At 37.3% G+C, this 18,576-nt stretch overlaps 1 protein-coding gene across 1 annotated transcript in view; it reads left to right on the forward strand.

Moving 5' to 3' along the window:
* The first annotated feature begins 1,635 nt into the window (after nt 1-1,635).
* GPM6A (glycoprotein M6A) overlaps nt 1,636-18,576 on the forward strand; it is a 155,327-nt gene continuing 138,386 nt past the window's right edge. Inside the window, exon 1 of the mRNA XM_044225706.1 lies at nt 1,636-2,375. Coding sequence (XP_044081641.1) covers nt 2,339-2,375 — 37 coding nt within the window. The 5' untranslated portion in view covers nt 1,636-2,338. The remainder of the gene's footprint in view (nt 2,376-18,576) is intronic.

Consider the following 18,576-nt stretch of genomic DNA (forward strand, 5'->3'; position numbering starts at 1 on the left):
TTAAAAAAATCAGAATAAGTTGCTTTTGTCTTCATTTGTTAACAATTTTTGTATGAAAATGTCCATTTTAGAGAAAAAGTTGATCATTAAAGGAATTTGTTGATCTGCCACAAAGCTTCCAGAAGGAAAAGTCTAGTTATTTTTCCATCTGTCTTTTCCAGTGAATGCTTTTCATTTCCTTATCATTTCTTCTCTTTCTTTCCTGCGCATGGTGGAAACGAAAGGCTGAGGTGGGAAGACACTGGAGAGGCTCATCATGGAACGTTGTAGGCAGGAAAACTGGCTTCCAGAGTCAGGGCAAGTCAGACAAGGATCACTAATGTGGGTTCTAAGACGTACTCAGTCCCTCATTAGGTCTCTTTGAGTCTCAGTTTTTGTCCAGCATGAAATGAGGGGGAAATAATACTTCTGTTTGTTTTAGCAGTGGGGTTAATGCATGTGAATGTGTTTTGTAGATTGTAAAGTGCTTCAGAAATTTAGAGTGGCATCATTATTTCTGCCGCTATTACTATTAATGATTTTTCACTGACGATTTCTGTGGTGTAAAATGAGGAAAGAATATAAATGAGGAGTGATGCTCCATTCTGTTTTGACTACATGCCAGGTTATGTCAGCCTAGGGATAAGTTGGAGCAGAGATGCTGCTAGGATTTGGCTCTTTGATTTCCCTCATGGTTTCTTTCTCTCAGTCTGTGCCCTGAGCCAGCAGCTTGCCCACAAACCCTTGAATACAGATCGAAATATACTCAGAAGACATAGGTTGGTTTTTTTTTAAATGTATTTGAATTATATTTACCTGTGGGTTAAATTCATTTGAATAGGGAAAGTAAATAGCAGATGATTGTAGAAGTAAGAAGGCTAAACATTCTTTTAGGAGAAATCCTAGAAATAAAGGGGAATGTTGTACAAGAACTGTCTTGCCCTACATAGTTGCTTTTGTAATGATTCTGAAGGTGGTGTGTTTGTAACGTGTTACTGGCCCACTTAAAAAAAACATGGGAAATATGTGCTCTGACGTTGTGCTGTGGAGAATTAGGATGTGAATTATTGTCCATTGACGGTAAGGAGTTAGTTTGTGTGTTGGGGTGTGTGTTTCTATGGGCTTGCTTATTTGGACATGGAGACAGAAACAGGGATTCTTCCTTTCTTTATACTTTATGCTCCAGTAAGGGCTTATGCCCCCTTGAAAGAGAAACTGTTTATTTTCTCACTATACCTTTTGTGAAGTACTGTCACTCAGTGGGCTGAAGTACAAATGCTAATTTATTGCCAGACTGCAGGGTTGTGATTTGCATTCCAAATCAGACTGCAGCTTTCCATTATAAATTGCTTATCCCTGTTGTTCCTTATCTAGAATTTGTTCTTCTGTTATCCTACTCATTTCCCAATAATGACCCTTGAAACAATTCCCATTTAAAATCAGATTCCCATTTAAAATCAGCAGTTTTAGTGGACTAAAGTAACAATGAATTACCAAGACGTCAATAGATACCTTTTAAAAAATTTCAGTGTTTTCCTCCCTTTCCTTTAAGAATCGTCAGGCACAGTAGTAAAATAATGACTTAAAATGTGTCTTTCAGGCTTAAGGGTTTATACTCATTCTTTTGAAAACTATACTTCTATATCTTTTTCAATCTGAAATGGGTGAGCTTGCAAAACCTCTGTTAATAATAACCTCGTACAGACAGACTCTGAGATGGTTTAATTGCATCCTTTCTTGCCACTTCTAGATCAGATTAGCTAGATACTCAGCAGAGCAAAGGAAAATGCTTTTTCGCAAGGTGTCTGACTGGTGAGAAGCTGGGCTGCGGCATAAAGAACCGGCAGGAATCCGGGCTTTCCCACTCTGGTGGCAAAGAGGGGGAATCATGGGTTGGTGGTCTGCTTCATGTTAGGAGGACACCCCTCCATCTGTTCACAGCTCAGCCTCTTTCCAATTTAAAGCCCAGATTTCCATACAAACCTCAATTTCTTTTCCCCATTTTAAATGCAAAGCAAAGCTTGTGAATCACAGAGTCTCGGCTACTGGGATTCAGACCAAATTTCCCCCCAAAATTCTCGGGCTATTTGCTTGAATACCTGCTTACAGTGGTACACAATGGGCAGCTTTGAGAAGAAAAATTGATAGTCTTCACGGAAGAGTAATTTGAATGAAATTACACTTGACAGCCTGTCTCCAAGCAAACAAGAGGCGCGAGGGAGACTTAGCTAAGCTCCGAGGACTTGCCCAAGCCACTGCTGTGGGAGCTGCCCAGGGAAAAAAAATCACCAGTTTTTCCAACATCTAATTGAGCTTTTGATTAATTCCGTGTACCAGATTCTACTGAAGAAAGGTAGCCATGGAAGAGAATATGGAAGAGGGACAGACACAAAAAGGTACTGTGCTAAAAGGGGTTTGTTTGTAACTAAGTAATTATTTTGCAGTTTCCTTGTTTGCTTTAGACACTTGCCAGTAAGGCTAATGAATGTTTCTCTCTTGGTAGGCATTTTTCCCCCCTTTTAGTCTGTTCCTCACTTATAGTAATGTCTGGCTTGAATGTTGTCGTTATTTGCAAATCTTTCAGATCTAAGTATCGGGATGCATAGTCGAGTTTGGTGATAAGAGCTTTGCGGTATTATGAACTGTTTCTTAGACCAGTCTTTGTTAACGTTCCTTTATTTCATGTTTTCATGCTTGTCGAGCTGGGTCAGGGGACTCCTGGTGTGAGCCACAGACGCAGTATTTGGAGCTTGTTGTTGCTAAAAATTTGATGATGTAACCATTATCGATACCTTTGAATGGACATCTGATAGAACAAAGACCAAGCGTATATTTATTCTGTTTTGGTTGGTGCATCGTCTTAAAAAAAATCTTTTTTTTTTCTTTGCGGGGACACAATTTAGTTTTAATATAGATGGAGCAAAGGTTCATAAATTTTCAGAGTGCATAGTGATGTTAAGGTTTTCCTTTCTATGGAGTTGACCATAATCAACTTCTGAGTAATAAATGTGAAGGATGTTTTCTGATTCATTTTTAAGCCTTTGGAGGTATATCTGGCTGTATAAATTAAAGTGAAATTATCATTTTTATAGGTTAGAAATGGCCAAATATTGACAATTTCAAATGATTTGGACACTCAAGAATGTGTGTGTGTGTGACAAGTGGTAGCTCTGGAGGGAACCATAGGTCTCTCTCAGAATCCCCAGCATTTTCTCTCATGCTTGTTCTCAGGCTTATGTAATGGTATACAAAACGCTCTTGTGTTCTTAGGCTGGAAAGAGAGGCATAGGTAAGATTGAAGAGTAGTACTCGAAAGATTTAGCTATCAAATTTGATTTTGAATGTATGAAAATTCATGATTTTAAAAAAGTGTTTTACATGAAAAAATAAGTAGTTCGAAAGCTAGTGCAGTTTTCATGATTTTGAGCTTTGCTGAGACTCTCAACACACATACACATGCACACACACGCATAGTCAACACATGTATATAATCAAAGATATTGACATTAAATATTTAAGTGTCTTATAAAAGCAATAGAGAAAGTTAATAGATAAGGTAATGCCCAAATTTTAGTCACTAGCACACTTATTAATGATACTCTGTAAAGAAACACAATAAGCTACATAGAGATCATGTGATTATTTTTTCAATAAAAAATCCTCCATTATCTTTATTGTGTGAACAAATAGCTTAAGTATTCACCAGTGATTTGAAATGGCAAATTTTCATGGTAATTTTCATCCTTGAAAGGCATCTCTATTGACTATTTCACTTTAGGAACAAAATATCTTATTTTCATATTTTTTTATAGCCCATAAGGAGATTGCTTCTTGGCCAAGGAAAGACAAACTGGTAATTTGCACATAGAGAAGTGATATTCATTGCACTAAATAAAATTTTGATAAAAATCGTGGATTGTGGTAACAGGTTGAAATGTCTGAGCAAGCCTGGCAGAGGCAGGAACCGAGAAGAATGATGTAATTAGTTATGATGTTTTTCTCAGGTAACACTGAAAATCTTTCCTTCATGGGGGTGGAAGCAGCAACGATGTGATGAGAGAAACTTCCTGTTGTAGTGGGAGTTTTGTTTTTTTATGGGTTTTTTTTTAATCATTAAATTTTTTTTAAATCATTACAATTTTTTAATCATTCTAATTTAAATTATATTAAATCATAAACAGTGGTAGAAAACAATTTTTTATAAATGGAAAGTTGTAAGTACATAAACTACATAAAGATATGTAAGTAAAGTTATCTATGATTAAGCTTTTTTAAAAAATTGAGAAGATTTAACTCTCGCCATTCCTGGTCTATTCCTTTCAACTCTGCCAGTGAAACCTTTTCTATATAAGCTTGTTTTTAGAAAGTTATATTTGCACATAAATGCTCTCTGTGTATGTGCAGGGTTAGAGGAAATAATGCAATTTAGAGGATCTAAGTTGGAAAGCTACTTGACAAGCAGGTTAATCATAAGAGATTTTTTAAGAGTTTAGGGGGACCGGTTTAATGATTCGTCTGCTTTAAAGGACAACAGCACTTTGCATTAACTTTCATCCTGTTTCTCTTAATTGCATAGGATTTTCTTAAGTAATAATTCAGATATACCAGAATTCTCTTCCATTTGAAAAATGCTTTCCTGTCCCTTCTTACAATTTAAATCTACTTTTCTCTGTTACAAATTAGAAAGACTTGAATTCACATATTTATCCATGTCGGCTTCCAAATTCAACTACAATATAAAATAGAAGCCTGTGGTTTCTTAAACATAGCTGAAAAAATACGTAGTTGTTACCTAAAAACTTAAAAAATCTCCCACAAGAAATACAGTTTTCTTCATAACGAGATCTTCCTTCCCTATTTGATCTGTAAAAGGCAATTGAAAGCAGTCCTAATATTTACCCTAATTTAACTATATATGTTCATCCTGGGAGAGAGGATAATTGAAAAGTGTGGGTGACCTCACCAGTCACTCTGCTCCGTGGCTTGGTGTGAAACTGAAATGGGGTCATTAATCTGTTGCTACATCCATTTCTGCTACTGTCCCAAAAGGTGAGTATCTCATTGTGCCCAATGGGAAGCTAGTGTTTTAAGAAATGTGTGGGTTTTTTTGTAAAACATGCCCTCTAAGGGAAAGCCAGTCCTTTGATCTTAGTCGTACCAAAGCAACGGTATGCTGATATTGGAGGAAAAAAAAGGGAAAAAGGAAAGAAGCTGTTTTGAACCTTGGCCCTGAAGTTCAGCCATGATAGACCAAGCATCCCTGTTGTCAAAAATTGAAGTACATGGTCATCCAGTCATGTCAATAAGGGTTTCAGTTATGCAGCGGGATTGGGCAAAGTACATGAAGAGATTTTTACAAAGATTTAAAATGTATACACTTATGACTTGTAGGCACGCAACTATGTCCAAACATTTTGCCCAGTCCTTTGGGAAAATATGTAAGTGATTTAAGTAAGTCTGACCATTACTGAACTAGTGAATGTGTGTTCAGGCTGCTAGGCAGGTGGGTGACCACTGCTTTATAGACAACCTCAGTGAATGAGTTACTGAATTAGGAGGGGGTCAGAGCTCCTTAATGATTAGAAGAAGTGACAAAATTGTACAGAGACAGAAAGGAAATAGTAAACAGGAAGAACTAGCAAGCTGGAATCTTCATAAGTTAGCTGAACTATTCCAAATAGCCAAAAACTGATTGACTACATTTCTGAACATTTACATCATAGGAAACAAAGACTCAAAATAACATGTAATATACCCGAAATGTTTCATGGACTGAAAAGATAATGGCTAAAATGTTACCATGTTTTTCTCCTGTAATTAGCAACAGTGTATGAATCTGTGTGTCAGATTTTTTTTTTAAGAGATTTTATTCTTTTATTTTTTTAAAGATTTTACTTATTTGACACACACAGAGAGAGATCACAAGTAGGCAGAGAGGCAGGCAGAGAAAGAGGGGAAGCAGGCTCCCTGTTGAGCAGAGAGCCCGATGCGGGGCTCGATGCCAGGACCCAGATCATGACCTGAGCTGAAGGCAGAGGCTTAACCCACTGAGCCACCCACGTCCCTGTGTGTCAGCTTCTTGAGCTATGCACAGAGGCAACCACTGACTCCCTTCCAACACTGATGCTTGGTTTACCCTCTCCTCAAGAGAAATCCATGCTTGGTGACCCTCAAGGACTACGTCACTAGAGGAAGTAGAAGTTGAAGCTCATGTGACCAAGGCATTGTTTCATCATCTCAACACTGATCGCGTAATGGCCGATATTCATTCGTCCTTAGCCCAGCCTGCATGTGTCATGTCAGCATATCCTTAGCTTGTTAAAACCAACAAGAATATGTGGATGAACGGACAGTACACAGGTTTATTTTTTTCTCTCTTTCAATCTTAATGTTTATCTCATAATTAATACTGTACAATTATGTTTGACATGTCTGCTCATAATTATGAACTTTTCCTTTTATATTATACATTTCTACATGCATCACCATGAAGTCGACACACAAAAGCGCGTGTATCATATTTATGGGCTGACTGAAGTTCTTCTTCAGAATTTTTTTGATTCCTGTTAGTTTTGCCTTGAAAGATGACTTTGCAGCCTAACTCTTCTTCAGACAGACATCATCCCTAAAGAAAAGACACCACTGTAATAAGTGAAAAGAGAGGTAGCTTTGGCTTTCTGACAAAAGAGGATATTGGACAACTTAAATTGCCCAGTGATTTCCGCGCCAGATAGTGGCCTAAGGACTTCCCATAAATTAACTCATTGACTTCTCACAATGACCTTAAATGCTGCTAATATTGAGGAAACTAAAAATCAGATAGATTAATTAACTTGACCGAAGTCACAGAGTAGCAATGAGGACAGCCAGTCAGATTGAGGCCACACCCTGCACTGTACTCCATGTCCACAACAACCGGCCTCCCACAGCTTGATTTAAGTGGCTCTGTTTCAACCACACACTTCTACTGCACTAATCAGCTGTGCTCTGTAATTTATGGCTGTGTTCATTGTCACCAATTGTGGCTTTTTTTGGCCAAATGTGGACAGCTTTGCCAAGGGTATCCAATCCCTACATGCTCCTGCCAGCAATCTATCACCTGTGAGTCTTTATTCCAAAAAGATGGGCTGGCTCAGTAGGACTCCCCCTTGAGAACTGAGAAAAGATGCTTCTCGATGTGCCCCGAGGGTCTCGATTCCTCCGATTCCTCCAAATACCATTATAGTGATGGAACTTCCCCAGCCTCAGCTAATCTGAGTGAATCTCTGTTCTTTACAATCAAAAGAGCTCTAAATGAAACAAATGTCCAGATCCTTTTAGGAGTCTTATGTAAAGAGGCTTAATGTTAAGAACTTTTCCCCAACTTGAACCTGCTGTGCGGCAGCTGAACTAAATGTATACTTACTATATACTTAAATCTCAACCTGACACGACTCTTTATCCTAGGTAATTCTGAGTTTTTTCCTCACCAGTTGTTTTTTATAATTGAATGATTAGTTCAACCTAAAACCGCTACCTACCAGTAAGCAAGTAAAATATTTTGAGAACCCTTGCAAAGAAGTCAAAGAACCAGATGCATTAAAGTGTTTGCTTTATTAATAGAATTGGAATCTTTAATGGTATACCATTGAAATCAATTGAACGGTGGCTAGGAAAATAACAACCACAACATCAAAAGCCCTTAAGGAGTCATTTAAACAGAAGAATTAATTAGCCTCCATATGCATCTTAGATGTTGGCTACTTGCAGACTCATGAATAAGGGAATGGACTTCATCTCAACAACTGTCGTTAGTTGCCTTCTCAGTATTTGAATAACAAAGCTAAAGGAAACACAGAGATTCAGATTTCATAAAGTGTGTTGGAGAAATCTGTCCTGTGATTTGGCAGCTCTGCTTTTACTAGCAGTTAATACTGGAGTCTAAGAAATTATCATCACATGGTTATCAAATGTAGCCCGAAGACACTTGCCAGTGGGAAACATTAAGATTTTTCATTAGACTCAGTAGATAGTCCCTGAACTTCTACATTGCTTTGATTATTATGACTTCTGCAGTTTAGATACAATATTTTTAGAATTTTGTCATCTTCCTATCTTCCTTCTTTTTCTTTTTTTTTTTTTTTTGGATCAGTTGCTTAATTATGTTTTTTATAACTGTGGTGCTATCTGTCTCAGAGTTCCAAAATACTCATAACACATGTTCCACCATCTTGATAGGATAAAGGATGTACAATAGGTTTTGTTTTAGGTTTTGTTTTACAGTATCATTAGAATGAGTATAGTAACCTTTAAAAATGAAAGTGCTTGCTTGATACAGTGACTTCATTTTTTCCCTGAATTGAAACTTAAAGATTTAAGGAGACTAAGTGAGAAGTCCATTGTAGTGGATTGAGATACTGATACAGAATGTACTTAGAGTGATAACTTCAAAATGGTTCTAGAAATTACTTATTCCTTAATTAGTCCAGAAGGCAAACGGCTCATGTGTGATTCATAGAAGATGGAAGATAACTGCTAGTTTGTCAATTTTGGCCTCCATTTTCCTTTGAGCGTAAACCCCTCCCCGCCATGCAAACTGTTTGACAGTTTCCTTTTTCATACATCGAAGACAGACTGCCTGGCTTGTTTTCAAAATCCTTTTGGATATCATCCACACTAACAGGTGGCACAGCTGTGGATTAGCTGACGTTATGAAAATAATTCATGTTTTCCCATGTGTTCTCTATTCAAGTTGTGACCATTGTCTTGGAGAGTCTTAATCTGAAAGAAATTTCCTTTGCTCTGTGAAAATAAAAGGGGAGAAAAACAGAAAAAACCACAAGATAACTGACTTGTTTCTTTCAAATTGTGAGTGGGGAATTTAACTTTTTAGTTCTAGGTAAAAGTCAGGAGCTAACTGGGATGTGTTGTAGAGTGCAGTGGGGAATTAAGTTACAATATGAGCAAATCTGAGGTCAGAGGGAAAAGGGAAGAGATGACTCTTAGCTTTTAAATGATATGTGTTCCTCAAGTATTAAGGTAAATCAACATGTCGGAACATTACTGCTGTGCACGACAGAATAATTTCCAAAAGAAAGACATTTTGGCACATAGTTTAAGTCAATTAATGTTTTTGGACCTAAATTTCTATCATATGAGAAATAATCTTTCATTATACCTACCTCTACAAATGGAGCAATTTGATAGAGTCTTTCTCTGAGAATGATGCTAGAAACATAAAACACACATTTTCTCCTATTGTGGAGCATGCATGCTTTTTATTTATTCTCAAGTAAAAGTGAGTGAGTTGAAAAATTTTGCTAATTATCATTTTCCGCTCTAATAATAGAAGTTTCAGTGTTTTGGCAAATGCTTTCTCTTTCTTTTAATGCAGTTTACTTCTTCCATTAGAAAGGTTCTTTGAATGATGAATTAGATATTTTTCAAATAATATAACATTTTCTTTATAATTGCTTATATTCCTTTATGGTTATTTGATGAGAAGAAGTTCTGGTAAATAAATCAAATAAAGAAATAATACATGGCCAAATCCCTTTCCTCAAAACAGAGCCTCTTTTTTATTTTTTTCTCCAGTTTTTGAGATGCCTCTCCACATTTCCTACATTACTATGTATTTTCATTTATTTATTTATTTAATTTTATTTTTTAAAAGATTTTATTTATTTATTTGTCAGAATGAGAGAGGGAGAGAGAGCGAGCACAGGCAGACAGAGAGGCAGGCAGAGGTAGAGGGAGAAGCAGGCTCCCTGCTGAGCAAGGAGCCCGTGTGGGACTCGATCCCAGGACGCTGGGATCATGACCTGAACCGAAGGCAGATGCTCAACCAACTGAGCTACCCAGGTGCCCCAATATTTTCTTTTCCTTTTCTTTTTTTTTTTTTTAAGATTTTATTCATTCATTTGACAGAGAGAGAGAGAGAGAGAGCGCGCGCACAAGTAGGCAGAGAGGCAGGCAGAGAGAGGGGGAAGCAGGCTCCCTGCTGAGCAGAGAGCTCGATGCGGGGCTGGATCCCAGGACCCTGAGACCATGACCTGAGCGGAAGGCAGAGGCTTAACCCACTGAGCCACCCAGGTGCCTCAGCTTGGAGAAGTTCTGATGCTCTTAAGTAGAGCCCACACCTAACCAAACCCACATTCATTTAATGGTTTACTTATATTTCAGAGATAAAGTATAGATTTTCATCAAATTTTTTAAAATTTCATCAAAGTTTTAAAAAATCTCATCTTTTTGTGGTAAAAGTTGACTGTGAATACTACTTAGAGAATAACTCGAAATTCGAAACATTTTAAATTTCTTTAGTCAACCATCCACAATAGAAAATTATAATTAAATTGTAAGATCTAGAATTTAGAAATAATACACTCAGATTCTCTCTATAAACCTCAGACATGCAGAAAAGCCAGCAGGTTTTGTACTCAGCTCTCATGCTGATTGGCCAGCTAACTCTCCGTTTCCCAGATCAGATGACTTGCTACAGCCCTGACTCTTCCAACTGAATCTCACTTTCTCTGTAATTTAATCTGTATTAGTCAGTCCTGGTTTTTTGGGAGTGGGTTTTTTGAGAAGTATAGGAAAACCCATATTTTGGGGGGAATTAATTTCCTCTACCATTATCCTTGGGTTTGGTGGTTTTAATGTGAGTTTTAGATGAAAATGACTTGGTGGATAGGCTTCTCATCATATTCGCCACATTGTAAGAGTCTGCTAAATTTAGATCTCTTTCCATATCTCCTTTCCTGTGTTCCATAACACATGGTGACCGATTAAAACCTAACTGAGCAAACTTCCTTGAGGCACACAGTTTCAAAAATTAAAGGATGCTAAAGGGTTAACTACTTTTTTGAATTGTTTGAACAATTATTTCCTTAAAGTTTGTTTAGCATTTAATGAAGGGCTTCTCTTAGCATTTATTTTGCAAAGTACAGATCCCTTAAGGGAATGGATTTTAGCTTTTGCTCTTGATCCCAACCTGCAGGGGGCTCTGAATACAGCCCCATTCGTACAAGGTGATGATGGTGAGGATGATGATGGTGGTGGTGATGGTCTTAGTGGTTCTGGTGATGGTGAGGGAGACTAGGAGAAGAGGAAAAGAAAGTATAGAGAGGGAAGAAAGATGCGGAAGAGGAGGAAGAAGAAAAAGATGATGTCAACTATTCAGTCTAAAGGAAGGACGAATCCTTTTCTAAACAAGAACAGATCTCATTGCATTTCAGTCCTTTTCTAAACAAGAACAGATCTAAACCTAGCTTGGAAAAATGCCTCCACGACTCCATTTTGTGTCCTTAGATTTGAATTAAAAGAAGTCTTTGATTCTTTGAGCTAAAATACAGTTTGCTAGCAGCCTTCATGAAAATGAATAGATATTCAATTTTATTATTAAAGAGCCTGCATAGATATTGCATTACAGTTCTAGCAATTAAGTGAAATACATTGAACCCTCAAGTTCAGCAGATGGTTCCTGAAACCTGGGAGGTTAGTCTCAGAACATTTTATAAGATGCGAATAAGGAAAATAATATAGCATAGTGGTGTATGAACTTGCTGACTCTAGGCGCTCCATGTTCATTGGTAAGTGTTGGTCGAGGAAAACAAGATTGCTGAAGAAATACCAGTTTAAAATCATAGAGGACAATTTAGTAAGATAAGGTCTTTATAAAGCTCTATGCAGTTAGCTCATTTTCATGTTCATAAATTTAAAAGCTAGCCTGTTAATGATAACAATTCCTTTGCCATCTTTTATGCTTTCGGTTTTTATATTTTTACCAGTATGCGACCTTGAACGGTTGCCCAAGAGTGTGGTTGTGACCCAGGCATAGTGTGAAAGCTCTAATCAACGGTATGTGCAGAGGGTTTCTCACAGTATTTGAAGGATCATCTCTCCCTCCCTGCAGTTCTAGTGTACGAGTATTTTGGCATACTAACCTCTAGTTTATGCTTTGGGATAAACATGTGATATCCTTGTTGGGCAAAATTGAGAGTGGGTCCCTCCTGAACATGTAGAATTTTGTCGTGTTTTATATGCCGGGTATATATAGTCAGGCCAAAAAGTATGATCTTGAAAAAAGACGGCTTTTTTATATATTTATAAATATGTGAGTTTAATCATCCAAGAGGTGGTAAACACTTCCTTCTGGCCTTGATCTCTACAACGTGAAAGACTTGGGAGTTGCTCATAAATGAGATACATGGTTCTCTCATGATGATGTGTGGTTGTGTCATCTGTATATCTAGGGGTGCTGCCATTTTTACGTGATTATTAAATAGGTTTTACTCATTGTTTCGGGCAAGCTGGAGAGGAGAGTTTGTACACACTCCCAGATCTGTCATCATCATGGTATCTGGCCTGTGCTCTAGTGCTTGAGGCTCTATCAGATTCTGCAGTGGTGCAAAAGCAACACCATTATTACCTACTGGTGTTGAGGTCTCTTCAGGCAGCTGGATTCCACATGCCTCTCTCCCACCACACACTGCATAATTTTTAGAAATATTAAAAATACAGAGTCTGTATTTAACTCTAATATCCTCTGCTTAATAAGAAAAATCGATTTCGCTACCAGTCCATTCCATCTGTATCAGATTCTTAGCGCGTCTCCTCCTATTTTGTTTTGTTTTTTAAAGATTTTATTCATTTATTTGACAGAGAGAGATCACAGGTAGGCATAGAGACAGGCAGACAGAAAGGGAGGAAGCAGGCTCCCCGCCGAGCAGAGAGACCAATGTGGGGCTTGATCCCAGGACCCTGAGATCATGACCTGAGCAGAAGGCAGAGGCTTAACCCACTGAGTCACCCAGGTGCTCTCTCCTCCAGTTTTTGACATAACCTCTTTGCTTCAGCCTTACGTATTCAAAGACATTCATCTTTAAATGTATTGGGTAAGTTGTGGCTTACTTAACTACATTGTAGATATATTAGGTTGAGCCATGCCACATTGCTAATCTTAGACAATTTTCAGCTGCAAAAAAGTGGTATTTCAATATAGCTATACTGTTAGTGTCTGCATTTATGAAACTTTTTAAATATGTTCATCATTTCTCTTTAGAAAATAGAAAATAATACATGATGGGGTATAATTAAGATTTGCATATTATATTTACATGGAGTATGGAAAGCTCATCAAACTTTCTATAAATTCTTCATGAGCTCATTAACTTGCTGTGTCCCTTTTAACAAAAATTGGCAAAATGTTTGGAGATATTATTGTTTGGTGCATTCATGTATGATGGTGGAAGCTAGCATTTTTCTCATTTTTGAGGTCATGTGACCTCAACGTTTGTTATTTTAGGGACTTCTTAAACATAGTGCTAAATTAAGATGTATGGTTTATTTTGTCTGTCTCAGAGAAGACAGCATGTCCTTTCATCAAGAGAGTGGAATATCTGCTTTGTTTTTCCCTGGATAAATAACACCCCCCAAATTATTTTTTATTTATATTCCATCATTCAATGGAATCTCCTCTCCCACAAGCTGAGAATGCAATTCTGCCATGGGTGGCTCTTATTTATATCATCTAAGATAAGTTTACAAGGCTGTTTGTGATCCTTGAGGGACAAAAAATTACATACCATTTTAATAAGGAATGTAAGCCAGACATTAACTTAAACTATTACCTTTTTGGTTATTTTCATGTTTTATTGTACAAGAAAGAGAAGCCTTCAATGAAAGGGTCTTATCATTTATGTTTTAGAAATACTATGAAGCCATCATTTAGGCTTTGGAGTAGACAATAATTAAGGACAGCACTGAAGAACACTGAAATACCCATTACTTAATGTAGATACATATAATTTTCCTTCTAAATTTTTTATATGTGGGTGTGAGGGAAAAATATGAGAATGGATAGGAAAGCATGAACTGCAACTGATCTTGCTATAGAATGGACTGACTTGTTTTATTTTATTTTATTTATTTATTTTATTTTTGGACTAGATTGTTTTAGATCAGTTTTGTCCCAGAGGGTGGAGAGTCCCACCTCTAATTTAGATGATTTCCATTCAGTACAATTGATATAACAGTAATATTACAAAAAAAATTTTTTTGACTTACATACACTTGGTTAGCATACATTGATTAAGTGAAGCAGTTTATTTCTCCAGCCAAGATTTTGGGTTAGCTTTGGTACATGTGTAATTTTATTTTTGTTGCATTTTATATATTCTGTTTAGCTATTTATGTTCCATTTTGTCAAGTCTCAAGGAAGATTCCTTTTCAATTTCTGTGACAGTGTTTAATCATCTACCGCAAATTACAGTTCTTGAGATCATTTGATCTTGACCACGTAGAAGTCTATGTAATTTTTTTTTGTAATTGTATTCTTAGGGTCATCTTATTTGAAACAAAAAATTTTCATATTTCTTTTAAATTCATTATTAAAAATGCATGCTGCTTAAGAAACCATAATAAGGTGAATGAAAAAAAGAACTAAATCTGAAAAATACCTTAATCATGTTCTTATCAAAAGTGTTCTGCTTATACATTTTGACTAAGGAATTTTGTTTGTTTTGGGAAAATATGTCCTATTTCTAGGGTGACAAGGAGAAGTCTTTTGGAGGTATCTATTGGACCTCAGCCCTCTCCCTCACTACAATATTAAAATTTTTTCTTTTGTATATAAAAGTATCAATATCTCTCTTCCCTATATGTTTTTACTTTGTGACACTCAGATTGGTCTTTTTTTTCTCTTTTTTAAAGATTTTATTTATTTATTTGACAGAGAGAGTGAACAAGTAGTGGGTGCAACAAGCAGAGGGAGAAGCAGACTCCCCACTGATTAGGGAGCCCAGTGGGGGCTCCATCCTAGGACATGAGATCATGAGCTGAGTGGAAGGCTTAACTGACTGAGCCACCCAGGCGCTCCAGATCAGTCTTTTTTATAAGTTGAGGTTCCAAAGCTGTTTTCAGTTGATTCTTAGCTTCATGGCAATGTCTAGTGGTTTATGGGGTGAGAAGGAGCATGAAAGACCATCAGCTTAAGGAAAAGGTCATTGAATGATGCTGCCCAGAAATGGCACTGGCCCACCGTCAGAAACCACAAAAATGGATATATGTTTGGTCAAAACAGAAATGACTTTTATTTCAAAAGAAGGTCGATAGCTAGAAGAGTCTAGAAGGGAGGAGGGCTGAAGCCCAGTGAGGTAGTTGAGGAGAGAAAAGCCTGGGCTCACCCTGAGATACCGAGGGGCAGGAAACCAAACAGAGCTAGAATGCAGGGCTGGGAAGGAATAATGTTGTTCCCCATTTTGAAAAATGGAAAAGAAAAAAAAAAAGGAAGAAAAGAACGGAGATGTTATTACGTATCAGGCCACTGCAATCTTTGAACTCTCTGCTGATAACTAGCCTCTGGCAAGGATTTCCAATTTCCTTCGTTTTCTTTTATGTGAAATTCAGCTGAGGATTTGCCAGACAAAAATTGAATACCTCTTTTGGAGCCGTGTAAAAAAATGCATTTTATATTTCCCTTGGTAAAATTACTTTCCTGAGGAAATTCACTATTTTCTAAGGAGAAAATGTAGGCCACAAAGAGGAGGGGGGAAAAAAAAAACCCTTATATTTCAACTCTGTGCTACATTTGCTCTGTTAAGGAATGGACTCCTGTTTAAGAGCTTAATAGAAATGACACACTAGAGAAGAGTAGCAAAAAATCAAACCTGTCTGTGTCAGTAAAAGAGTTAAGCTGCCTCCACACCCCGCCCCCCACCAAAAAATAATTTTGAAGAGTTGTTGTGGTGTTTGTAAATTTTTGGTAAGGCAATGTTCAGTGAATTTGCAAGGAGGATGGCAGACGCTCACAATTTGTTTATAAGGAAACCAAGATGTCCTCCTCCAGTTTTCTGCAACCCATAACCAAGGATGGTTTTTTGATGCTATTTGGATGCAGCAGGACTACAAAGGGGGTGTTCATCTACCTGTTTAATCAGATTATAAATGTGAATTGGGTGCTATTATAACATCTGGTTTAAAGATAATCTTACTGTTGAGTTTGAACAACTGAGTTCCCCCAAAAGTTATTAAATAGTAAACCAACAACCTTTGTGAGAGGTGAGGTGATGACTTTGGCTGAAAGTGTTGGAAATAAATAACTTAGAAGAATGATTATTAGCTGCACTTTGCATTAGACATGCTGCTTTGTTGCCTTTGGGGTTTCTGTCTTAAGTTATACAAGTTGTGGTAGTACCCTAGTCTAATAGAGAAGTTTTCCAGCTCGGGTTTGCTTGAATAGCACCTGTTTTAGGTGTGTTGAAACGTAGATTTCTGTCCCTCCCTCTGCTTCTGATCTCAGTTTCTGATTCAGTAAGTCTGGTGTGGGGCCCAAGAATCTGCATTTCAAACACTTTCCCAAGTTTACTGTAGCTGCCAATCCTGGGACCACAGATAGAGAACCACTGGTCTAGTAGATCATTGCCACTGCGTAACACTCACGGTGAATTTCCCAACTGAGATTTACAATTTATATATCAAAATATGGATATTATGGATTTGAAATCCCAAAGCCTGAGAGGAAAACATAGTCAGAGATGGCAGTCATTTAAAATGAGAACTTTCTGGATAATAACCCCCCAATTTTGCTTTTGAAAATCAAAAGGATTTTTGAAATCTATGATCATGTGCATAAGCTCTTGATTACTTCAAAAAGTGATGTGAAATGTGGAATGAGACACAGTCTTCCATCTGGATGATTCAGTAGATCTGGGAGGAAATTATAATCATGGGATGAAGGGGGAAATTGACTGCGATAGGAAACTTAGAGTTACTGAAAATGTTAATGCATGAAACAATGAAACCGTTCTCATGTATTCAGTGTATGTGGGAGCTCAGTTGCTTAGGGGGAGGGTCTAAACATTGATTCTTTGTCACCCCTGGACTCTCTTGAACTGTTGCTGCAATTAATACCAAAGTTAGTCTCACTAGCTATTTAACAAACATCATAAATAAATTTTATGTCAGAGGTCATGAAAGATCCAATAAAGGCCATCTCTAAACATAGCGAAATGGTTATAAATCTTGTAACTAGGGTGACAGGGCATTTTTAATTCACAAATTAAATTAAATGAATATTAAAATGTTACTGTTGAGATCCCAGTTATTACCATGTGTTATACAGTTATCTGGTTTTTTGCATTCCTCTGTTCAAATATACATATATTTTCTAGAAGAAATAACATTTTTCACACATTGGAATGGAATATGATGTCAGGCTAGTTAATTTTTCTAGAGAAGAGAACTCTTAATAATCTGAGATAATTATTTTACTGTGAAAAAAGTGAAGACACAGGCCTAATACATACAAAACATAGCTCGGGACTTTATAGGAATTGGTGAAATTATTGTTTTGGATTAGGACCACTTTCAAAGTGAGTTCAGTACGTACTGGGGACGAAATGCCTATGGGAACTTATTACATAGCTCATTAGTTCAAAAGTAAACAAGCAAACAGTTTGTACCATGTAAGACCTTAAAGGCTATGCCTTCCATTTAGTACTGCCCCTAAGAATTACACCTCGTTACCTACTGCAGGATTCCCAGATGTGAATGTCACAGCGGAATTATGATCTGTTTTTGGTAAACACAATGTAAAAGGTTTGTGAATGCAGTAGAATGGCAAATGGCTTATATTCTAACTTCTACATAGTCACAGTGAAAATCATCAACTGCCAGAGGGAAGGTAGTAGATACAACCAGAACCTTCAACTATGGCTTCCAGTCCCAACTCTGTCACATGCTGGCCATGTTTCTTGGTCACACAACTAAATTCTGACCAACAGACTTTATTATATCATCTATAAAATAAGAAGAATAATGTCTATATGTTGGGGTTGATACATTATTAAAGAGATAATTTTATAAATTATCTACATGATTGGCACAGCTTGGTAAATTGTAGACAATCAAGTGGGTTTTTATTAATCTTTTAGAATATGTTATTATTTTCATTTATTATGTTATATTGCCTCCTTGTCCATGCTAAAATCCGTCTCAAATCTGCAAGTTTTTGTGATTACGCTTAGATAATTATTTTAGAATGACTGTGTGCCAGCCACTCTTCCAAGTGCCGCTGAACAAGGCAGACTAAATGATGGGTCTTTTGATGTGAAAGTTGAGATAGATTGCAACCTATACAATATCCAGATGTAAATAAATAGATAAGTAAGAAGCTATCAATGATATGCTTACGAGAAAATCAGAGTAACCTGTTAGGAAGTGGCTGGATTGCAACCAAGCTGTTGACTATGGCCATGGTCTCATATGGAGGCTCCGGCATGGGAGTGGGTCTGCTCAGCTGCTTAGTCACATGCCACCTGTGGACAGGCTGCAAGTTCTTAAACATGGGCCTCACCACAAGGCTGCCTCATGATACAGTAGCTGGCTTTTCCTGGATAGAAGAGACATTGGAAGAGAACATGCAAGATGAAAGCCACAGTGCTTTTGTAATGTAGCTTGGAAACAACATTCCAGCACTCTGACATAGTCTGTACGTTACAAGCAAATCAATAAAGGTAGCCCTTATTCAAGTGGAAGAGATTGGGAAAAGCTTGAATGCCATAGGCAGGGGTCACTGAGGACCATCTCAGAGGCTGTCTGCCACAGATACACATAAGTGCC

This window comes from Neovison vison, chromosome 11 (genome assembly GCF_020171115.1).
Source record: "Neovison vison isolate M4711 chromosome 11, ASM_NN_V1, whole genome shotgun sequence".
Lineage (NCBI taxonomy): Eukaryota > Metazoa > Chordata > Mammalia > Carnivora > Mustelidae > Neogale > Neogale vison.